The sequence below is a fragment of the Ambystoma mexicanum genome, chromosome 2p, assembly GCF_040938575.1.
Source record: "Ambystoma mexicanum isolate Mex_15411 chromosome 2p, UKY_AmexF1_1, whole genome shotgun sequence".
Classification (NCBI taxonomy): Eukaryota; Metazoa; Chordata; class Amphibia; order Caudata; family Ambystomatidae; genus Ambystoma; species Ambystoma mexicanum.
Genome location: NC_090923.1, coordinates 1,110,741,399 through 1,110,765,917, shown reverse-complemented (window position 1 = coordinate 1,110,765,917; position 24,519 = coordinate 1,110,741,399). Strand labels below are relative to the sequence as shown.

General features: G+C 51.1%; 1 protein-coding gene across 18 annotated transcripts in view; it reads left to right on the top strand.

Moving 5' to 3' along the window:
• The window catches only part of MARK2 (microtubule affinity regulating kinase 2), a 1,484,563-nt gene that overhangs the window by 846,516 nt on the left and 613,528 nt on the right, over positions 1 to 24,519 (top strand). For all 18 annotated transcript variants that reach the window (XM_069645125.1, XM_069645124.1, XM_069645120.1 and 15 more), the window contains one exon: positions 8,726 to 8,838. In XM_069645125.1, the coding sequence (XP_069501226.1) occupies positions 8,726 to 8,838 (113 nt within the window). The remainder of the gene's footprint in view (positions 1 to 8,725; positions 8,839 to 24,519) is intronic.

The window sequence follows — 24,519 nt, the reverse complement described above, 5'->3', positions numbered from 1 at the left end:
ACTGTAAATATAAGCCACACCCAAGTTTGGCTTTGGTGGCCAACATCTCTCATAGTTATCCCAGCCGCATTAAATTGATATCACACGTCAACCCTGGGGGCCCAGTTAAGCAGTTGAAGGGTTACATCCCACTGGTAGGACCATAGCCTTGGGGGATTGCCTCTTTGTTTTCTTCTTAAGGGCAGGAAATCACTTTCCCGTGAGAGACACTCCACAGAAAGCTGACCTGGTAACAGGAATCAAAGGTCACACCTATTTATAAATTGCTAGGCCTCACACCAGGGTGCTGCATTTCTAAAGGCCTTTGATTCTATTGAGAAAGGAAAGGGGCATGGTTAGTGTAGCCAGAAGAGATCTGAACAGTTTGGGGGAGAATTCTGCCATCTTGTGTGTGTCTGTCTCTCTCTCTCTCTCTCTCTCTCTCTCTCTCTCTCTCTCTCTCTCTCTCTCTCTCTCTCTCTCTCTCTCTCTCTCTCTCTCTCTCTCTCTCTCTCTCTCTCTCTCTCTCTCTCTCTCTCTCTCTCTCTCTCTCTCTCTCTCTCTCTCTCTCTCTCTCTCTCCTCTCTCTTCTCTCTCTCTCTCTCTCTCTCTCTCTCTCTCTCTCTCTCTCTCTCTCTCTCTCTCTCTCTCTCTCTCTCTCTCTCTCTCTCTCTCTCTCTCTCTCTCTCTCTCTCTCTCTCTCTCTCTCTCTCTCTCTCTCTCTCTCTCTCTCTCTCTCTCTCTCTCTCTCTCTCACCGCCTCTTTCCTGTAGCACAGAGCATGTAGAATGTGATGTTAGAAGGGCAAAGTCCACTCATCTCATTTCAAGAGCAGGGATTAGGCCAATAGATCAGGCTAGCTTTAGTCCAATCACCTGTGGACTTCCGCATTTATAAGGTGTCCCAGACCACATCTACAAATCCTCCTGTGGAAGCCAATCCTATAGAAATATCTCGTTCGAGCCTGCTGGGAGAGCAGTCCTTTCCAGAGTCCTTCAGATGTGAGGTCAAGGGAGGCGTTGCAAGGCTGAGGCGTGCTCAGTCCCCTAACCATCCCCAGGGACAATTGGGGGTGAATTTTGCTACTGGACCATGACCACATCTTTGCCAGCCAGCCTGTTGCCTGGGACATCACCCTCTTGCAGAACCCCAAGTTGTGTGCTAACCTCCCCATGTTTGGGAGCCCAGGAAAGGACTAACTTTGGCCCTTTAGATCCTGGAGTGGGACTCGCAGCACCTGGAAGCCAGAACAGCCGAGATCCCTGTTGTCGACGTCGACCCGCTGCAAGCCTTGATTCAAGAGTGTTCAACACTGAACAAACTATCTGGACCCTTCAACGCTGCCTTTGCTGTGCATTGTTCTTCGAGCTGCTGTTTGCCTGTTCGACTCATTCCCTGCTGCATCTCGCTAGCTGAAGCACATTCTTGACTCAGTTCAAACCAACAAAGTAAAACCTCCTTGCATTGCTCAAGTCTGCCCGAAGCACCAGCAGCCTCATTGCTGCTCCTGTAAGTCGATTGACCCGACTCTGGTGTCTCCCGTACCGCCACATCTGAGCCCCTGCATAGAATCGGATACTCGACCACCGAACCGAACTTGGTGACCGCCTTATCTGCACTGCTCTGGTAGATGAATTGAGACTGCACTTACCTTGCGTTCGACCCCCAACTCTACGCCAGCTTGCCACTGCACAACCACGACTGCCACATCCTCAAAACGAAGAAAGCCTGCGATGGAGGCCGAGACGCCAGGTTCGATGTAGTTTAATTACAGACCTTTGCAAAGGTATTAATGACTAGTATATGCCTCCCCCCCAACTTCTCACCCACTCACCAGTCCATCTTTGGACTCTAGAGACTGGATTAGATCATTTGACTCCCTTTTGCATTCTCAAGAACATATCTTTTGAAACTTGTGGTCTTTTATTGTCTTTTATTCCCTCATTACAGAGAGTGCTGCATCTATTCTGTCTTTGCATATTATGTGTTCTTTCTAGAGGGCTGGATTTTTACAGTGTTTTCTAGTTAATTATTGTATATTTTGTGTTTGACCCCTTAACTGCCAAGGGTTTTCCCCCCAGTGCCAAGGCTTTTTTGGTGATTTCGGTATGTTGCCATTCAATCCCCTGTGACTTTTGTTACATGAGATAGCTCGGTCAAATTTGGCACCCTTTTCTTCCACATGTAGGCGGTCATGACGCGATCAAGGAATCCTAGTTTGCTGTAGAGTGGGGGGTGGGAGGGGTGAGAGAAAATAACCAAAAAGGGAGAACATTTTGTGTTTTTTCAGAAAATGCCAATAAAATGATGTACAAAGAAGCCTGTGTTTTTTTTCCTTGTAAGAGCTCGGAACAAATGGTTTGCTGTTATGAATTCGCAAGGTTGAGTGGAAACCAAAAAAAAAACATATTTTTATATGGTTACCAGCCGTTTTGTGAGAGGTAGGCGATTTTGCCCTTTTTTTCAAATAGGACATGCATGCATGGATGGAATAGAAGAGGAGGGCAGGAAAGCTCAATGGGAAGCCAGAAAGGCATACATTTCTGAAAAGTAGACAAAATTCCAAGTTTAGGAAGGGGGTGATTTGCGCGGGTCAGGCAACAATTATGTAGGGAAAAAGTCCATAGTTTGGTTAAATTACAGGGGGAAAAAAAGGTATGTGTTGGGCATGGTTGGCCTGGTAACACAATGGCTTCTGTGAATTTTGAGAAAAGCAATGCCCCGCTACATTCCTCCGACTCCAGTTAGGAAATCACAAAACAAGCAACACCACAAGCCAAAAAACGGAGCCATGGTACACAGGTTTTTTAATGGTTACGGCCTAAACAGAAGTTCTTGGCATGTGTAAGTAAGGAAAACAAATGTGTTGAGGAGTGGCACACATACATTTTCTGAAACGGCACAGGCAGACCTTTTGAAGGGTAGGTGACTTGTGCAGGTTACAAAAGTGTATAGTGCCTAAAGCAGTGACTGAATGTAGCTCACATTTGGGAAATGAAAGGGTTCTGCGACAAAGTGCAGTAGCAAATGTTCGAAAATTTTATGAAAACCACACAAACGCAACAAATGTCCTACCTTCCTGCATTCCCACAGGTGTCCTGATGAAAACGGTACCTCACATGTGTGGGTGCACCTACCTGGTTGCAAAGGTGAACAGCCAAACCATGGTAACCCCAAGTCATTGGGTAGAGCAGATTTTGTGGGATTTTGATGTTGTGGATAACCACAGATTTGGGTCTAGGGTCTCGACGCCTCCATGCATTTCCGAAAAGAAGATACCCGTGGGAATCCAGAGGTTTGGCTTGAGCGAATCGCCCCACAATTTATTACCCACAAGCCCCGGCAAAGTAAAAAATGTGGGGAAAAACCCCATGCTATTTTCAGACATTCCCCTCTGCCCACCCACCAAAACACGCCGTCAACTTGGGGACGGTCTACCCACATGGGAGACACCCACCCAAGGCCAGGGACATTACCCCCAACAAATCCTGGAGCTCTGGCTCTGCTGCATTGCAGAATTTCTCACTGGGAAGGGATGGGACCCTAGCGGGCCAGCTGCTGTACTTGGGGATGGTCGCCCCATATGGGAGACAGCCCACCAAAGCCCAGGGACATTACCCCAGACTATCCTGGAGCTCTGCCTGGCCTGCGTTACAGCTTCTCCCTCTGGGAAAGGTCAGGGACCCTGCCGAGGCTCCCTGGAACCACTGCTTGGCTTGGGGGACGGTCCAACCACGTGGGAGACAGCCACCCAAGGCCAGGGACATCAGCCCTCACTTTCCTGGAGCGCTGGCTGGGCTGCGTTACAGAATTTCCCTTGGGGGTGGGGGGGAGGGAAGGGGACCCTGCCGGGGCTCCCCGGAGCAGCCACTGTGCTTGGGGACGGTACACCCATATGGTTAACGGATGTCCAAGGCTGGGGACAGGACTTCTAACCGTCCTGGAGTTCTAGCTGTGCTGCGTTACAGCTGTTCCCTTTGGGGGAGGTATTGGCACACTGCGGGACTCCCTGGTGGGGAAAGGCTGTAACACAGGCAAGCATGAGCTCCAGGATGGTTGGAGGTGATGTCCCCGGCTGTGGGCATCAGTTTCCCATGTGGGTGTACTGTCCCCAAGCACAGCGGCAGCGCCAGGGAGCCCTTGGCAGGGTCCCCCCCCCCCCCAGGGGGAAATTCTGTAACGCAGTCCAGCTAGTGCTCCAGGATGGGCGGGGTGATGTCCCTGGCCTTGGGCGGCTGTCTCCCATGTGGTTTGACCATCCCCAAGCCCAACATTGGTTCCAGGGAGCCCCGGCAGGGTCCCCGACCTTTCCCAGAGGGAGAAGCTGTAACGCAGACCAGAGGTGCAGTCTGGACTTGCGGATGGTGAACCCACATGGGAGACGGCCGCTCCTAGTGAAACAACAATGTTATGGTGGCATGGGGGGCAATTTGTGTCCCAGCCCACCAACCGATCTCCCCAGACGGGCCACTCCCGCCCACACCACCAACAATCCAGCCCCAGTCCCACCCACCCCACTGACAATGGGCTCTAACCGTAGAATAATAAAAAAAAGTACTCCTAACTTTGCAGCTGCTCACGTAGAAAAAGCTGTAAATGAAACAAAACGTTTGTTACGTATGGTCACCCCAGCAAAAACAAATCAGAACTACTACTCTCCGATCACGGCCCCCCTTTCAAGCCATCCCTGGTGGTCTACTGACCCTCACCCCCCCTAGTAAAAACACATTTGCCCCTTCATAGGGGCAGACTGCAAGATTGCACTAGCAATCTTCCCCCAGGGAGGGCTACATTAGAGGCCCCCATCCATTTGGGGCGGGGAAGGGAAGGCCACCCCGCTTTTCATTACATAAGTCGCTGGTGGTTTAGGGTGCCCCACCAACAATTTTTGTTATTTTTTGTTTTGCCCGTACCCTAGGGGCAGATGGCCACATTACTGTGCCCATCTGCCCCCAGGGTGGGCAAAACGTACTGCCCCATGCTTGGGCAGGGGAGGTCTGTGCCAAGATTTCTGGGGGCCCTCTCCCCCCCCACCCTAAATAGATTGGGGGCATCTCATGCAGCCCTCCCTGGGGGCAGACAGGGACAGAAATCTGCCCCCAGGGAGGGCTACATGAGATGCCCCCCCATCCACTTGGGGTGGGGGGAGAGGGCCACCCCCCTTCATTTTCATTCCAAATATTCACTTGGGGTTTAGTGTTTAGTGTAACAACACCGTTGTTTTGGTTTTGCCCCTTTCCTAGGGGCAGATGGGCACACTGCCCCCAGGGAGGGCAAAACGTACTGCCCCATGTTTGGGGGCGGGGGCCTTATGTACCAAGATTTCTGGTGGCCCTCCCCCCCACCCCAAATGGATTGGCGGGGGGGGCTTCTCGTGTACCCCTTCCTAGGGGCAGGAATCTTTACCATTCATTATATAAAATGCCTAGTGCCCCCCCCACCCAAAACATACTTTGCTTTTTAATTTTTTTGTTTGCCCCTTGCCTAGGGGCAGATGGGCCCATTACTTGCCCATCCCACCTCCCCCCCGGGGGGGTGCAAAACATAGAGCCCCGAGCTTGGGGGAGGGGGGGTTTTGATAGATTTCTGGTAGCCCCCTCCCCCACCCCAAATGGATGGGGTGGCATCTCATGTAAAAATCTGCCCCCAGGGAGGGCTACATGAGGTGCCCCCATCCACTTAGGGTGGGGGGGGGGAGAGCCACCCCCTTTCATTATGGAAAAAAATCCTGGTGGTCCAGTGGCTCCCCGACCCCCACCCAAATCTGAATGTTTGGCCCCTTCCCTAGGTGTAGATGGGCACCAATCTGCCCCCAGGGGGCCAATATGTGTGGCCCCATTCTTTTGGGGGGAGAGGGCCGCTTGCATAGTAAGTAGCCCCCTCTCTCCCCCCCCACCCCCACTTCACAAACTGTTCCTTGGTGCTCTGGTGGCATTGCTGGCCACGGATCGAGCTTTCTGCGCCCAGCAATGCTTCAATGAACGGCACAAAAGTCCCACAGATCGAGGGACAGGAAGGTGGACACTCGCCTTCTGTTTGCATTTTTGGCTGCCGCAGTGAAAATTACTTTGTTTCATGTCAGCACGCATTACGCATGTTGACGTGAACCTGTAAGAAATCCAACCCCCGGGCCGTGAGGAGGAACCTCCCCCTCACATTGCCCGCCGGTTGGATTTCACTTTTGTGCGATCCCTGCTTTACAGGGATTGCACAAAATGAAGTGCCAAAAAGGACGAGCTATCTGGTCCTTGGCAACAAACGTAATGTCAAGGACGAGATAGCTTGTCCTTGGGACTTAAGGGGTTAAAGGATATATTTTTATCGAACCTTGATTGGACATTGCTTTATTTTGGACTGTTGTATGTCGCTGTTTGGGTTGCTACTGTACCACATTTGCACAGCTTTTGAGATGATAGCCTTCCCTCAGCCCACGTTACCACATAAGGCTGTATCTCTTAACAGTGGCTCTTTTGCGCAGTGTCTTTGAAGGGACTCCTAAACTGTAGGCTCCACAACACTGTAGCAGACCAGCAAGATGCAGCACTAATGCAGCTTAATTCCAATATTGAAATGCTGCAACTTAATATAGACAAATCTTACTGGTGTGTGCGGGTCCAGTACATAGAATAACTTGTTATTGTTAATCTTGGCATGTGTGCAGGTGGCACCTGCACAGCTCTGCTCAATCCCAATCCACAGTGCGCTTGCAGGATCAGATCTATCCAGATGTCAACTTGGGTGTCGAACCTGCGGGCGGGATGGGCAGAGCAAATGGTGCGTTTTGAAAGCTGAATAATTAACCTACACAAACTAACCATATTCTCTAAAGCCAACATTCATTCACTTGAGAAATGGGTGGTCTTCACAGGTGGGACTAGGCCCCTATAAGAGGGTTGGAGGCTGTCATAGAGTGTGGGACTCTGGAGGGAGCAGAGGTGCAGTAGGTTGGAGCTGGAAGGATATATAGAGGAGGAAGCTAGTGAGGAGAAGGCTGGAGGTCTGACATGGTGAATTGGAAGAAACAAGTTTGGAGGCCTGCAGATTGTGGAAGTGGCAAGACTAAGAGCGGGAAAGACCATAATGATGGGGGTCGGCTGGCAGGTAAGGAGACCATAAGGTTGGGGCGGGGAGACTGTAAGGATGGGAGAGTCTGATTGAGACCGGGAGGAGTGGGTGGAAGACCATAAAATGTGGGTGGGGAGGAGAATAGAAGGTTGAGGAGGCTATGGAAGAGTGGGGGAGGTGTGCAGAAAGCAGTCAGGAAGAGGCGGGGCAATTCAGTGGTGGCAGTTGGCAGGATGAGGTGGTGGCAGGAGACTTGCCGGATGGGCAGAGAAGGAAGAGAAACACTGGCTTGGCCTGGGTTGGCACGTACTACCCCTGGAATCTGATTGGCAACCCCATCATCCTAAATTATGACCATTGTGTCCACTTGTATTTCATGCCATCCCTGCATAAGTCAGTGCCCCACTTGGGCCACTCCTGTGACTGGACACGCCACTGAAGAGAAAGTGGACAAATCGTCAGAGATAGCAGACCAGCCAGGCAGGCAGTGGAGAATGGGGCATGAGGACAAATGCATGTACAATCAGAAGTCTCTTGGGAGCGAGGTTGTCTTGGTATGGCGAGGCAGTAGACCTGGATCAGGGGGAGATTACAGTACCACACCCAGCCTGTTAACAGCTTAGTAGGCTTAGCACTTTGTGGAAACTCTAGGCCATTGACAGTGGCTGACGCTGGTATGTTTGCCACCAGACACAGCCCCAGAGTGTGGGAACACCAAGTCCCTACACCAATAAAGATGGATAGCCCCAAGAACGGTAAGAAGAGAACCAAGAAGGAAACCAGAAGTGGCCACGGCCGACCATAAAAGAAAGTGCAGGGTGCACTTACACACCCAACACTGTGTATAACAAAGTCCCAAAGATTACTGGGAATGAGCATTTTTGCAAGACTGATTCTAGACTTTTTTAAATTAAAAAAGAAACTGAGAAGGCATCATGTTTTGTTTTTCTGTCTTTGCTTATTTGAACGAGGGATTGGCAAAGTTTAACCTTGGGACCTTTTCCCAACGCCCACAGCCTCTTTGAAGACTGAACGTTGGTTCACTCCAACAGAACACAGCTGTTTCTGCTGCTCCTGTATGGCACATGCTCATGCTCTGAATGCATGTTTGCCACTCTTGTTTCTGTGCACTTGTTCACTATTCTGTGCTGGATTTCATCCCAGATTGTGAAACATAATGTCCTCTGCAACCATTATGGACAGTGCTATGCAAGACATGCAAGTAGTATACACCTCTGTACACCATACTGGGAAGTGGGAGGAGCAAGATAATTACTGTACTTGGCGATGTGCCATCATGGAGTGCTTGCTTAGTGGCACTCTTCCATGTCTGTTTAACCCTACCAAATGTGTTGTCTTGCTTGTTCTCTGCTGTGATTCATAGCTGACTAAAGGTAATTGGGTCGCTATATCTTTTCTCTATGGAGCAAAGAAAAATGTGATGCGACTGACTCAGTAATTCTAGAATGGACAATTTACACTGTTAGGTTGGTTGTAACAGTCAGTGGGAGGGAGAGATTCAGACTACTGTTCTGTATAAAATGCAGTTCGGAGTTCCTCTGTTTTATATAGGCAAAATTGTTTTGTAACAAACTTTTCTTCTGAGAAAAGCATTTTGAAAAAATGTTTTTTGTTATTGACCTACATCCTCACCTGTATCTCTTGCTGTTCCTTTCCGTAGAGTTAATGGTTACAATGGGGTATACTCGTGAGGAGATCCAGGACTCGCTGATCGGCCAGAAGTACAATGAAGTCATGTCCACTTACCTGCTGCTAGGATACAAGTCGTCAGAGGTAAGCGGCATGCAGAGTTTGGGGAAAAATGCATGCCTGTTTGTTGTGCTCAAGTTTAAAACAAACTTTGCACAAAACTGATAGAACTAAAAATTGAAACATAACCCCACAGGACAAAGTTTAATGCATGATTTCATACCACGATCCTATACAAAATCACATATTTCTCAAAACATTTCAGAAGTAAACTGTATGACTATTATACTCTTACGTCCCGTCCCCTTTCCTCCATACTGCATGGCCGGGAGACAGAACCTTTTTCACCAGCAAAAACCTTCTCCCCCTTTAAATGTAGAGCCTTGCAGGGTGCGGTACTGGGAGCATGCGCTGCCCTGGCTCCGCCGCTACACCTCAGCCCCCTTTTCCGTGTCAACGGGAACGGGCCGAATTCACCAGCTCTCCTGGGTTTGGCTTTGACCATGTAATTCCACGCGCGCATTCTTCTGTCTTTGTCTTTTTTTAAATCAATGGTACTCTGTCCTCAGGCGTCGCGCTCCTAGTCGCGCATGTCCAATTCTACAGGGTTCAGCAGGTGTCCATCCTGCGACGGGCTCTTTCCAACTAAAGACCCCCACACCCTCTGCCTACGTTGCCTTGGCCCAGACCACGGCTGGCAAGCTTGTACAGCATGCAACGCGCTCTTCTCGAGGTCTCTGAAGAACAGACTAGCCAGGTGGAGGGCGCTCTTCCAGATCTCTCCTCTAGAGGACCTAAAGGACTTCGTCTATCATCGATCCAAGCTCAAGGTAGGGTCACTCTTTTCCAGTGCAGCCCGCAAGGGAGACTGGTTCCCAAGGACTCGCCCACGCAGGAGGGATACCTCAAGTCCTTATACCAGCACGAGTACCACGGCTAGATTAGTTACCGGCCGGCAGGCCGATGGGTTGGTTGATCCTACCGGTGACAGTGCTGAGGGACCGGAAGGTTCTTTTACCGGGTCTTTACAGGAGGGGCCATGCCCTAGTACTGGCAACATGTCCGAGGGGGTGCCTACACGCAGTTCTTCCAGCAGATCCGCCAAGGGCCAAACACCTACCAGGTCTCGGCCTGAGGGAGTCCTGGACGGGGCTGTGCCCGGTGAGCCAAGCAACACGACGCAGGCACGTAGAAGGCAGCTCGACAAAATGGCTGCTGTGCCAGACATTTGACACCCACCCGATAATTCACCAAGGGAGGGAGCAGGTGGAGGAATGTGTGTCAAGGTGGGGCTGGTGTCAACAAGGTATGTGGCCTACAGCCTACCCTTCATTTGCAGGGCAGGGTTTCCACTGCGTCCGTATGGGCAGGGTACGCAACGGTTCCAGCAGCCGCCCAATACCCTGTCAATATCGACTACCACCCCTCTGGCCTGTGAAGGCAGATTTTTTTGAAAGGTTCCTCAGGCTTATGAAATCTCCTTGGCTGGGGGTCATCCTCAGGGACACCATCAGGGACGTGCTCCCGCCATCGGCTCTCGTGCCGATGGCCCCAATACAGGCACCCCTGGCCCCTGTTCAGCCTCCGCTGTCCGCTCTGGCCCTACCAATAGTGCAGGTGGTTCCGTACCAGCCTCCGCTGCAGCTTCTGGCTCCGGTGGCCACACCCCAGCCTACGGCTCCAAGCACCCCTCCACCGGTACCAGACCCTCAGGTGGACACAGATGAGAAGGACGACTCCGATACACTATCATCAGCCAAGGCCTTCCATGAACCTCTGGCAGGGCTGGCAGAGTACTTGGGCCTTCCTCAACCCGAGGTCTAGCAACCATCAGAGGGGATCCTCGCCGAAGTCCTCACGCTAAATCCTGCAGCGAGAACAGGGATTAAGATGCAGAAGGACGTAGTCGCTTTGGCCAAAAAGGGCTGGAGAAAGCCCCACTCTGCCCAGCCTGTCAAACGATGCCTGGACGCCAAGTACAGGCAGATGGAGGGGGATTCGCTCTTGATATCGGCCCACCCTTAGCCGCACTCTTCGGTGATCGCTGTGGCATCACTATACTCCAAGCCTCAGTCGTCCTTGGCCTCTTACTCTGCGGCGTTGCTAGACAAGGAGGAGAAGATCTTTGAGGCGTACAGGAAGAAGCTGTATTCCCAACGCGTCCCTGCAACTTTGTCAAGCCAATGCCATGCTGGCAGCTGTTAACCAGAAGCTTTGGCAAGAAATTGCTGTTTTCCTCCTAGAGCTTCCGGCTCAGAGCCGATCACGATTCAAGGCGGGACTGGCTGAGGCCAAGATGGTGGCACAAGACATCATGGAGTCCACCGTGGCCCACATTGACAACTCTGGCCGGGCCATCTGCATTGCCACGGACATGAGAACAACAGCCTGGCTCTGTGCTACTAAATTCAAACCGGATGTCCAGGAACGCATATTAGACCTTCCGTTTCGAACGGGGTGACCTCTTCCACTCCACCACGGACGAGGAGCTGGACAAAAAGAAAAACGGCTCACAAACTGCCAAGTCTTTATCCATCCTTACAATGACCATGCCCAAAATGCACACCCAGTCACAGCAGTGCTCGGACAAGGGGGGGGGGTACATAAGGAGGGTTCCGCGGCTTCCAAGAGCGGAGGTCCAGGCAGCCTCACCGTTCGCTGACCCAACATCGGCTCAAACAACAAAAGGGCGGTGGGGGGGGAATAAGGGCTTTTTCCAATCCCCCTCTGCAATAGCCTCAGATGGAAAAGCATGACATGCCCCTCCGGGTCCACGTGTCTCCAGTGGGGGGCAGGCTTGCTCTTCATGCACAGTTCGGGCACCAGAATTTTCCATACCCCTGGATCCTCTCGGTAGTATCCACAGGGTACCGCCTACCCATCCCAGCCTCTCCTCCCTCTTCCCATCCACGCCCACAGGTTGGGACAGCAACTCTTTTAGCGGAGTTCTGGTCACTCGTCAAGAGCCAGGCAGTGGAGGAAGTCCCAGCCTCCCAGAGAGGCTTGGGCTTCTACTCCAGGATTTTTGCCATTCAGAAAAAGGACCAGGCGGGCCTGGGAGTTGTGCTGGACCTTTCCACCCTCAACCTCTCCCTACCTCTACAAAAAAGTTATGCCAGCTTGAATAGCCGCCACATTGTGCAGGGGAGACTGGATGTGCTCCCTGGATCTGAAGGATGCGTACTTACACGTCCCGATCTGGCAGCCTCATCGTTCTTTTCTACGATTCAGGATCCTGGGCTACCATTTCCAATACAAGGTGCTTCCCTTCGGCCTCAACTCGGCCCCAAGGGTCTTTACCTGGCTGATGAACACAGTGGTGGACCTCCTCAGGGCTTGGGGCCACCACATCTATCCGTACCTCGACGACTGGTTTGTCAGGGCACCGCAGCTCGTACGCCCTCATGAGCACAGTTCACGATCTGGGCTTTTCGCTCAATCTCAAGAAGTCACAGCTGCAGGCTACGCAGCCTCTTGACCTTCTTGGGGCTCATCTGGGACACAGGCTCCGAGAGAGGTTTTCCTTTGGAGGACAAGATCATGGCCATCAAGAGGGCCACTGCGCACTTCCTCAGCAGAGAAGTGACATTGGCCTGGTGGTACCAACATCTACTGGGTCTCATGGCAGCAGTCCTATTGGCCGTCCCCCACATGATCCTCAGGATGAGGAGGATACAGCTGCACTTTGCGGCATCATGGAACCAGGAATGGGGCTCTCGGGCGGATATGCTCATCGTTCCTCCTTCTCTTCACCTGGACCTCACATGGTGGTCCAGGGACTGCAACCTGCGAACGAGCAAGCCCTTCAGGCAACCTACCCCACAGTTCACCATCACTACAGACTCCTCTCTTGAGGGATGGAGATGCCACCCTGGACAACCACTGCGTCTATAGCACCTGGACCCGACAGGAGTACCACATCAATTGGCTGAAACTGAAGACGATCTGGCTAGCGCTCAGAGCCTTCCTCCCGGTAATCGAGAGCAAGGTCATCCTCATGGGGACAGACAACTCGACCAGCATGTTCTATGTTAACAAGCTGGGAGGTACCAGGTCCCCTCCACTGTGCAGACTGGCAGTCAAGTCAGCATGTGGGAATGGGCCCTGGAGAACAATATCTACCTCACGGCCATCCACCTTTATTGGGGAATCCAACCTTGAGACGGACAGCCCCAGCAGGCTGGGAGCAGACAATTACGAGTGGCAGCTAAACTACTTCGTACTGCAGGATATCTTCCGCAGATGGGGACATCCCCAGGTGGATCTCTTTGCCTCCTGCAACAACAGGAAGTGTCAACAGTTCGCCTCCTGGCAAGGGCAGGGCCCCAGCTCCCTGGGCGACGCATTTCAGATTCAGTGGAATGGCATGACAGCATACGCCTTCCCGATCATGCCACTGATAAACAGGGTGATATGCAATATCAATGAGTCTCGCCAACTCGGCGTCATTCTGATAGCTCCATGGTGGCTAGTCAGGCCTTGGTTCTCAGAGCTGCTCAGCTTCTCAGAGAGACCTCCCATTCGCCTTCCGACGGGCCCAGCACAGCTTCTGGTGCAGCAGGGGTGGCAGTCATTCACTCCGCCCCAGAGAAACTAGCCCTCACAGCGTGGTTCCTGAGCAGGTCACGCTAGTACACCTCAGCCTGTCCCAGGCTGATCTAGAGATCATACAGGGTGCCAGGAGCAAAGCTACCAGGGCCCAGTATAAGAGCAAGTGGACCAGGTTCTGCCACTGGGCAGACTCGAAGGATATCAACCTCCTTGCATGTACATTGGACGATGTGCTCTCCTTCTCGGCACACCTCGCCCACTCGGCTCGGCACTTACTTGGCAGCTATAGGGGCCTACAGAAACTCAGAGGAGGTCTTCTGCTCCTCCAACCAGATTGTTAAGAAGTATCTAACGGGCCTCGCCAGACTCTACCTGCCCAACAAGAGGCCACACCCTGTGTGGTACCTCAATATAGTGTTGGGTGCCCCGGTGCACAAACCATTTGAGCCAGTGGCGTCCGCGGACATCAGGCTGGTCACCATCAAGACGGCCTTACTAGTTGGCCTCACCTCGGCTTGCAGGATGAGCAAAATCCAGGTGCTGGTCGCCTCAGAACACTATACTACGTTTCACAGGGATAAAGTAGTACTGCAGACACACCCAGCATTTCTACTTAAGGTGCCTTCCACATCCCATCTGAATGAAGAAATAGTGCTGCCTACGTTTTCTGCTGAGCCCAAGGACGAGGCACAGAGTTCTGTGCTGCCTGATGTCAGCCGTGCCCTGAAATTATACTTAAACAGGACCAAGGGCTTCCGCAAGTCGGACACACTTTTTGTCACCTTCGGCTGAGCAAGACCGGGATATCAGGCCTCCAAGTCCTCCATAGCCCATTGGATGGTTGCGGCCATCAAAGAAGCTTACGAGGGACAGCATAAGCCACTGCCGGCCAACATGCACGCCCACGCGGTCAGAGCCAAGGCAACGGCCATCGCATTCCAGCGGTATGTCCCCTGGCAAGTCATAAGCATGTCAGCTACATGGGCCACCCCTTCGGCTTTCTGCAAGCACCACTGTTTGGATGCCAGCTCTAGATCCGACGTGGCTTTCGGACAGGCGGTTCTTAGAAACCTGTTTGGTCAAGGAGGGTCTCCTCTCCACCCTGGGGCTACATTCAGTTGTAATCGCACATGCAGTATGCAGTATGGAGGAACAGGGACGGAATGCAAGAGTAATTATAAGTTACTTACCGTAGTGACTAACGTACTTAGTCCCCTTTCCTCCATACGTCCCACCACCCCCCCAGCCCCCCCCTAATAAAACTGGTGTCATTAGGCAAGGTTAATCCATTGTCGACGCGTCTATGGGGACTGAGGTGTATCGCCGGAGGACCGAGTCAGGGCAGTGCATGCTCCCAGGGCTGCACCCCCATACGCCTCTAAATTTAAAGGGGAAGGTTTTTTTCTGGTGAAAAAGGTTCCATCTCCCGTCCCTTGGAAGGGACGCCCATGCAGTATGGAGGAAAGGGGACTAGGGACTAAGAGTACATTAGTCACTACGGTGAGTAACTTATAATTTTCAAAACACATTACTAAAAACCAATTAATACTCTACTCCAATGCTATATTATAGCGTGTTTCTCGTTTCGTTATTCGGAAAGAAGTATTCTACAAAACGCACTGTTAAAATCAGAGAATGTTGTGTGCCATCCAAACCTCTGCCTCCAAAAGCAGAGCTCATGTTTGACTCCATGGAATGTACACAATTTGAGAAGTACTGCAGTACAAGATGTTCTAAAGTTTCCAATAGACATGACCACATAATCTACAGATTTCTCTAGTCTTTAAAGCAAGGGCCTAAGATCTCCAGGGATGGAAAAGCATTGGAGCGGATCCTCATGAATTGCTTCCCTCAAAAAGGATGGGGAAGTTTAAGTAGATACTGTGGAACTTGATCCAATTTCTACTTTTGTAAACTATGAATTTATAATTTGTATTTTGCTATTTCCACTTTGGGGTCAATCCAATCTAGCTGCCACAGTTTATTAGACGCTACTGTGCTACTATACAAAAAATCCCTGTATACATGTAATGTAACTGTCATTTATTTGTCCAGCATTGAATCTTTCATGGATTCACCTGCTGTGATTATTTCCCGTCGTCAGGCTGGGAAACCTCAGTAACTTTGATATTGCGGTTTTCCTATGAAAAACTTCGACACGGAGTGTCCTATCAACGTCTGTATGGGTGCTTTAGGCCACACCAACAGAATGTCCAGTATAAATAGCCCCGCCCTGCGGCTTCCTTTAAGATTTCAACAGTCTCCAAACTGTTGGGATCAGCTCGTGTTCTCTCTTTAGAATTTGCTCTTCGTTTTTCTACGCTGTTCCAGTGTTTTTCCAGTCCCCATCATATCTCTGGGCCCGAAGAAGTTATTTTGGCCGTGTGAGACCTGCGGCTTCAAGAACATGTATGAAGGGGATGGCCATGCAGACTGTACTGCCTGTACCCCAATCACTCTGTGGAGAACTGTGAAATTTGCCTGGGGTTCTCCCCGAAGACTCTCCAGGACCTTAACCAGCGGTTGATTTGCTGGTTGAATGGGGGGGCCTATCCGGGATCGGACATCGGTTTGACCCGTGGTGCCAAGCCCTCTACTCTTTCGTCAAAAAGGTTGCCTTCGCACCATAGGGCACAGTCAGCGGAGCCAACGCCTAAAAAGCAGCACACGGGACAGGTCTGGCGTCGGATTTGGGAAAAGGTGGTGAGATATCCGAGGCACTGCCGCTGCAAAATGGGACGGGGAGTCGGGGGAGGGGGGAAAGGGAGGAGGTGGGGAGAGGCCTTAGGGCATGCCTGCACGGAGGGCTGAGAAGTCAAAGGAGGCGAGAGGCCTGCCGGAGAAGTCTACGGAACCCTCGCGCAGGCCCTTGATATCAGACAAGGAAAAATCGAGGTCCCATTCTTCCTTGTCGACAAAAGTCAGCGAAGGACCGGTGTCATTCGTCTTCAGGCCATGAGTCTTCCAGACATTGCTCCAGCTACGCGTCCAAGTGGTCCTCTTCGAAAGCCAAACCCCCGGCTGTGTGCTTGTTTCCGACGTCGACTAGCTCTTCGACGGGGGATCCTCCGTCGACTATTGTGTTGCTGCCTTCGATCTGATGACTGCGGCGTCAATGAGTGGCTCGTCAATGACTGCTTCAGCAGGTGTGGAACTGCTGAAGACCCCGGTTCCATTGGTGGCCGCGGGAGGTCCGTTGACCTCGGGGGGGGGGGGGTGAAATGCTGTGGCAGTCTGGGACCGGCTTTGCGCCTTTGCTGCAGATGGAGATTCTCCAGCAAGACCCCTCGACCTATGACTTTGACTCGAGTCCTGAGGAGGAGGGCCATCCGTTTCTCGATCCTTCAGTGTTGGATCTGCAGCCGGCGGTTACACCCACGTCTGGAAGCCTGGGGGCTGTTCTGCCTCAGTATCCATTGGTCAATCCGCACTCGTTGCTTTCAGTGCAGGTGCTTAATACGCTGCACTCGCTCCTGGGACAGTTTGTGTGTCCAGCTCCTGATACGAGCCCCGGTGGGGCCTGTGGGGCAGGACTTGCCGGTTGTTCAAGGAAGTTAGTTTTGGGAGCCCCTCGCCAGAGCACCCGCAAAAGTCTCCCCCGGGCCAGCTGCCTGTACCATCGCCTAGGGGGTTCACCCCCTCCTCGTAGGGATCAGGAAGGAGAACGGGCGGAATCTGAGCCTGATTGTGTTCCACCGTACACTCTGTCGACAGTCTCGTCGCCCAGACAGGCTGATACCTGGGATACGGATCCAGAGGTGGATCCCCCGAGTAGCCCAGCACAGCACAGCCTTCCCTGCCGGATGATGTGGGAGCCTTTCATGCCATGATGGCAAAGGCTTGCCATGAGTTTGGCATTACTCCGGAAGAGGAGAGGAAAGGCTGTTTTTTGTTTGACCACATGGGGAAGAGGCGTAAGGCGGTCTTCACTATCCCCATCTTGAACCATGTGTGGCAGGAAGGACTTTGCACGATGCGCCATCTGTTCACGGAACCTGCAGTCAAGGGCTGCTTAGAGAAAAAGTGTGACGCCAGAGTCATGCCCAAGTGTCTCACGTCGCATCCCACTCCGGAGACGATGGTGTTGGCGGCAGCCAGTAGGAAGGCGCCTAGCCAGCACAAGTGTTTGACTCTCCCAGACAATGAAGACCGTAAGCTGGATGCTTTTGGCAAGAAGGTGCTTATGGTGGGGGCTACGACGGTCAAGGCGGCCAACTCGTTGGCGATCATGGCGGACTACGACAGAGAGATGTGGCACAGATTAGCTCCACTACTGGACCATTTGCCTGAGTAACAAAGGAAAGTAGGCAATGCTTCGGGTTCGAGAGGGGGAGGAAGCCTCCAATCATAGCATTAATATTGCTTTGGACCCAGCAGAATCCGGGTTCAAACAGATTAATAATTCGGTCGTCCTCCAGAGGTAGGCCTGGCTGCGCTGTACCGATTTTAGGCTTGAGGTTCAGCACAAGGTGGTGGACATGCCTTGCGAGGGAGAGCAGCTGTTTAAGGAGAAGATTGACAAGGCACTGAAGAATCTGAAGGATGACTCTGATGCAGCGAGGTCCCTGGCGACTCTGCAGGGTAGGCACCTCTTTCGCTCATTTCAGGGAACGCCAGGTTTACAGGATCTTGCAACAAAGGTCCAATCGCTCCGGCTATTCCTCCCAAGGTTTCCAACGCTCTTTCCAGTCTGCTCAGCGGAACAAGGACTATCAAACTAGGCGAAAGCGGGGTCCATTCTCCTCCACAAATAGAAGCCGGCAATCCAAGCCTCAACAATGACGGCCATATTGGCAGTTAATTTGGAGGGAGAGTGGCGCAACATGTCGACAAGTTGTGTTTAATTACGACGGACCGATGGGTGCTGGATGCAGGCCAACATGGCCACTCGGAGTTCTGGCGTCCGCAGCTCCCTATTCCACCAGTGAAGGTGTCGCAGCTGCATCAACAAGTCTTGCGCTGGAGGTGCGTCTAATGCTGCAGAAGGGGGCGATAGAGAAGGTCCCGGTTTGGAGAGAGGAAGAGGCACCTACTCCTGGTTTTTTTTCATTAAAAAACCAAACAAAATGGTGTCCCATTTTGGACCTACGGCCACTGAACAAAAATTTGTAACGCCTAAAGTTCAGGATGCTAATGTTGCTAGACTTCATGCATACGGTTCAGCCAGGGGAATTTTTGTCGTTGTTGGATCTCGAAGATGCTTATTTCCACATCCCGATGCACCCCAAACATCGCAAGTTCCTACGGTTCATGGTGGGTAACGGGTTCTCCCCTTAGGCCTCAAGTCTGCTCCAGGAATGTTCACCAAGTCCCTGGCTCCGGTGGCAGCTTACCTCCACAGGGAGGGACATCATGTTTATCCGTACCTGGACGACTGGTTATTCAGTGGGGTGACTCGTCAGCGGACGTCAGTCTCTCCAAGCAGCAATGCTCCTGTTATAGTGTCTGGGCTTTGCAGTCAACTTCGCCAAATCTTGTCTGACGCCCTCCAGGGACTTGGTTTTTCTAGGGGCCCAGTTTCATATGGAGCTCAATCTGTTGAAGCCATCGGTCGACAGAATAGAGAAACTGTTATCCATGGTGGGCTCCTTTGACCCGGGAACATTGGTCACTGTCCGGGTTTACATGTCTCTTCTTGGCACCACAGCGTCCTGCATCCCACTCACCCCGAATTGTTGGCTGTTCATGCGGCCGGTGCAGCAGTTTCTCACTTCAAGATGGTCACATGTCCTCTGTTCCTGGTCCCGCAAAACAAAGAGGTGGGTTTCCCCTACTTCGCTGGCAGAGGGGAAGCAGCGATCAATATAAATGAAAAACCAGCCAGCGGAATGAATTGAAGATAATCAAACAGGCTGCTAAAAGGCCACCAAAACAGGGGAGGACCCCCAAGGGTCACAACACAGATCAATCCACTAAGAACGAAACAATCGTTAAAAATACTGTATTTATTTAGAATTTGTACTTGTTAAAATAAGTATTAAATCATCTGACGTTCTGTACAAAAAATACGCAAAGTGACATCGTGTAAAGTGACTGAGTGCTAGTTTCACTGTTGGCTGTAAGTGAAAAAGTCAAAGAAATAAATCACAGTAGACCTAGATGCTACTTGATTGATCCCAAAAAGGGGTTTCCCGTGCGAGCGAAGAAAGTCACTCGATAAGGGAAACCACAATCGCCTATTCAGATCTGAAGGCAAAGGGGCCAAAAAATAAATCCACAAAGGGCAATCTAGTCACTAAAGGATCATGCAGCCAACCACAATGGTTAGTTACAGCACTGCACAATATAATGAACACATAAAAATTGAAAAAAACGCTAAAATTAGCCAAGGGATGCTATGCCTTCCTGGTCCGACAAGGTTCTCATCTCCCGGCCGTTGGCAGACGCCCTGCAGTGGTGGACTCGCCCCGACAACATAGTGAAGGGGATGCCCCTGGAGGAGCTGGATTTTCAGTACACAATTGTGACAGACGCTTCCCAGGTGGGCTTTGGGGCGCACCTCGACCATTTTCAGGTCCAAGGCTCATGGTCCATCAAGGAGGCTTCATTGCACATCAACATTCTGAAGTTGAAGGCAGTGCACTGAAGTCTTGTCTGCCCCTAATTCAGGGCTCAGTGGTCCGGATTCTGAAAGACGACACCCTCACAATGTTTTTATCTGCACAAACAGGGAGGCACGCATTCACAGCCCCTGTCCCAGGAGGCTCAAGTGGTTTGGCACTGGGCCATAGCACGCAGGGTTCACTTAGTGGTTTACTATTTGCCAGGGGTTCAGAACGTTTGGTGGATGCTCTCAGCAGAGACACCATTCAGATGCACGAATGGCAACTGAAGGACACCCAAGTGGCGAGGATATTCAAGAAATAGGGGGTGGGGGGGGGTCTCCCCCTCTGGACTTATTCACCAGCCCAGAAAACAAGCAGTGCAGTCTATTCGGCAACAGGGTGGCTCATCCAGACTCGAGGGGGGACACGTTCTCATACCCGTGGACGGGCCTGTTCGTGTACGCGTTCCCTCAGTTTCCTCTGATCCGGAAAACGATCCAGATGGTTCGCTAAGTTCTGTGCAAGGTGATTTTGGTGGCCCCTTTCTGGCCCCAACAGACCTGGTTCTCGAACCTTCTTCAGCTAACAGTAGACGACCCTCTTCATCTGGGGTCAGAGCCGGATCTGCTGTCGCAGACTAGGGAAAGGTGTGGCAACACGACCCATGATCCCTCAGCCTTGCAGCATGGCTCATGACCACTCTGAATTCAGACACCTAAGGATTCTGCGGGACTGTCGCTGCATCTTGGCAGCTGCATGGGCGCCATCTACCAATGTGTCTTACAGTCGAAAGTGGAAAAGGTTCTGTGCCTGGTGGTCGGTGCAGCCAAAGCAGCCGTTACAGGTGTCGCTGCCACAACTTCTGCCGTATCTTATGTAGTTGGCGAAGGGATGTCTGGCATTATATTCGATCAAGGTCCACTTGGCTGCCATCTCTAGGTTCACAAGGCAGCACAACTCTACACCTCTTTTCAGTGACACATTGATTAAACATTTCCTCAAAGGCCTGTTCCGGACATTACCCCCCACCCCCCCCGCCTACCCCCCCAAAGTAGAGGTTTGCTCCAGTCTGGAGTCTCAATGTGGTACTCTCGACCCTCATAAAACCACCATTTGAGCCTCTATCCACGACGACAGTGAAGTTTCTCACGTGGAAGGTCGCTTTTTTATTGCCCACTATGTCTGCCAGATGGGTTTCAGAACTTCAGGCTCTGGTCATCGACCCACCTTATTTGAGTTTCATGAGGGACAAGGTTTGCCTGTCTACAAATCCTCACTTTATTCCTAAGATTCTGTCAGAGTTTCACAAGAACACTATGAAAGCCTTGCCCACCTTTTTTTCCAAATACTACCACTCCAGCGGAGAAAGTGCTGCATTCCTTGGATGTCAAGAGGGCTGTGAAATTTTATCTGGACAGGACTTCAGGACACTATTTGTGGCTTTCGGCCCCTCCAACAGAGGGAAGTCTATTTCGAAGCTAGGACTGTTTGGTATCATCTACGTTTTCTTTCTGCCATGAGAAAGCCGGCAAGCCTTTGCGGGCCACTCCCAGGGCCCATTCTACGAGGTCCACAGCGATGGCGCAGTGGGCAGGCATACCGCTCAGTGAGATTTGCTAAGCAGTGACATGGGCGGTGCCGCACACCTTCACCAGACACTGTCTGGGTCAACAACATGTAGAGCATGTGCAGGTGGGGCGTGCAGTCCTCCAGCGCCTGTTCCAATAAGGTAAGCCCTGCAGCTGCCGGAGTTTGGTTTTTCTAATGTTTTCGGTCATAACTGAAAATTGATGTTTTGATAATATTGGTTCATGTTGCCTGGGGCATGGGGTCTTGTTTGCCTGTTATGCACCTCCAGGTTATCATACTGTTTTGTAGTCTATTCACAGCATGTGAATCCATGAAAGATCCAGTGCTGGAGAAGGGAGTAGTTTCTTACCTGTAATTCCATTTCTCCAGCGTTGGTGTTTTTCATGGATTCACATGCGCCCTCTGGCCTCCCTTTCAGGTAAACATAAGTTTTGGGGTTCCTCCATTTTGGGGAGGTTAAAATCTGAAGGGAAGCTGCGGGGGCAGGGCTATTTATACTGGACGTCCTATTGGTGCAGCCTAAAGCACCCAGAAATACGTTGATAGAACACTGTGTCAAGGTTTTCCTTTGGAAAACCGCTATATTAAGTTACCGAGTTTTCCCAGCCTGACAGGAAATATTCACAGCATGTGAATCCATGACAAATACCAACGCTGGGAAAATGGAATTACAGGTAAGAAACTACTCCCTTGTATAGCACCTTTCACCATTGGTATGTTCACAATGTGCTGTAGGTTGAATGGCCTTGGGGACCGAAGTCCAGGTATGGGAAATTTGTACGATAGTTTTAGAATGTGCATATGTGCGTTTTAGCCAAATACGAAGATGGGTATTGGTGGCCAAGTCCCTGCTAGCTACCCATGTTGAGCTGACATGTGGATGGGTGTTGAGAGGTAGTCTGCGTGTATGTGACTCATGTTTGCAGGTAGACCGAATTTATCCTCAGGGATAGCTATATTCATATGACGGGTGTTGTGCAATGTGTCTTGGAGTAGTGCATGCAGTGGGAATTCATAATTTAGCATTTATATAGCGCTACAAACCCTCAGGCATCCGAGTGCTGCTTAGTATTACTCACGGTGTGGTGCTCATTTATCGACCTCAGAAGAATGAAAGGATGAGTTTGGCCCTGCCTGGATTCGAACTTGCGTCAGCAGTCTCTGCCCAGATGTCAAAGCGAGCACTCTACTCGCTGTGCCATCGGACCGGCTAGTTGCAATACGTTCACTACCCTCAACATTCTTCTAAGTTCAGTACATTGGCTAGTTTTGGAGTGTAGCGAGATTCAGTGCAGTGGTGAGAGTCTGGCTGTGCTCCCAATTCCTACCACCTTACCTGTTTGTAAGAGTAGAACGTCTTTCTATGGCACCCATGGCAAGCAGGTGGTGGGAGCTGCCCTTAGCCGGCTGCCCGGGACTCTCATTTAAGATGGCTTCTTCCTGGACGAAGCACCTATCACAGGAGAGGGTGGGGTGGGAATAGGGACTTTGGTGGGAGGCAACTGGGTGAGAGGAGGCAGAGATAGCATGGGGTGAAAAAAGGCACAAAAGCAAAGTAAAAAATGAAAACGAAAATGGCTGAGCCGGACTGCTCACCTTGAGGGGTGGACAAAATACCAAGTCTGGAGCTGCAAGATTGCACCTCCTCTCACGGATCTTCCATCTTTCCCTTTTCCATTTGTTCTTTTTCTTTAATAAAACATTAATTAGAAATATCACTGGGTCCTCCTTGTGACCCACCACACAGTTCACAAGTGTAATACCCCAATTCCAAGAGGCCAGTCCCAGCACTGAATGAGCCCCATGCCCTAAAGTCACAAAGGTGCCCCAGGAGAGGGGCGACACAGACAGGAAAGGTTGCCGTGATGGTGAGAAACATTACAGAATACCTCCTGAGGACACCACAGGCAAGCATGACACTTCATTCATCCCCCCAGAACAACCCGCAAAACAAACGTATGCAAAGTGAACGTAACAAGTCCACTCCAAGGCCCACCATTGGGGAGTTGGGAGGCTGCAAGCACCCACCAGCCCCACACCCCCTCCAAGTTACTAGGCAGGTCGAATGGGAGCCGCCGGATCTAGCAGAAGACACCCAGGAGCCACGGGTGCAAGGAAGATTCATGCCAGGCCCAGTAGCTGAGCCCTAACCCCTACTCTCCCCCCGATGAAGAAATGCAGTAGGCACCGACGCAAGTCCCCATCCGGCCCCCTAAGGGCACTCCACCAGATGGGGGAAAGCCGCCCCCCCACGACAGCCATTGCAGACTGCGACACCAGGTGTCTCCCCAGCTTCAACCGAAGGAGGCCCCCAGGACAGGATATCCCAACGTCGGGAAGCCGAACCCCGCCAGGTAGGTGACCCACAGAATGACCTGACGACCACAGAAGACCATATCCAGTTTAAGTAAAAATAAATGGCATTTATCAACCCATGAATTTGTTACAATAGATGATTGATCTACTGCAAGCTTTTTTAAGTCTTCATACAGGGAACTGCCAGGTGGGTTCATAATGTTTCCAAGGATACTTCCAAATTTCCATTTTGCAGTAGCTTTAATTAGATGTTGGGCCTAATTCAAACTTGACCACTGAGATTGGTGCACCTACTGGCAAACTCAAATCTTTTTTTCCAAATGAAGGCTTCAATATGATCCCAGACAGCCAGGTATTTATGGGTAGAGATTTCTGCTCCATATGAGGAGGGGATAAACTTCATCCTGCGATATCGAATTATTGGCAATGATGAATAGTGCCCATATTTCTTATTTAGCTTCAACATTTGACACATGAGTGCTTTAGCTTTAAGATTCACTCTGCTTAGTAGGTTACCATTTGAGGGTGGCTCCCTATTTCAAGAATCCTATCGTAATCAAATTCTGACTCCCACTTTTTATTAGAGCAGATGATGCATATTAACACCTGTAATAGCTTGACCAAACTTCAGGTGCAATAGAATTGAGTTGATGGCCAATCTGAATATTAGTGTATTCATTCATAACACGCCAAAACTCTGGTTTTGTTTGTGGCAGAACCAGATAACATTATTTGGCTTTCTCCTAAAAGTGCATGATAATTA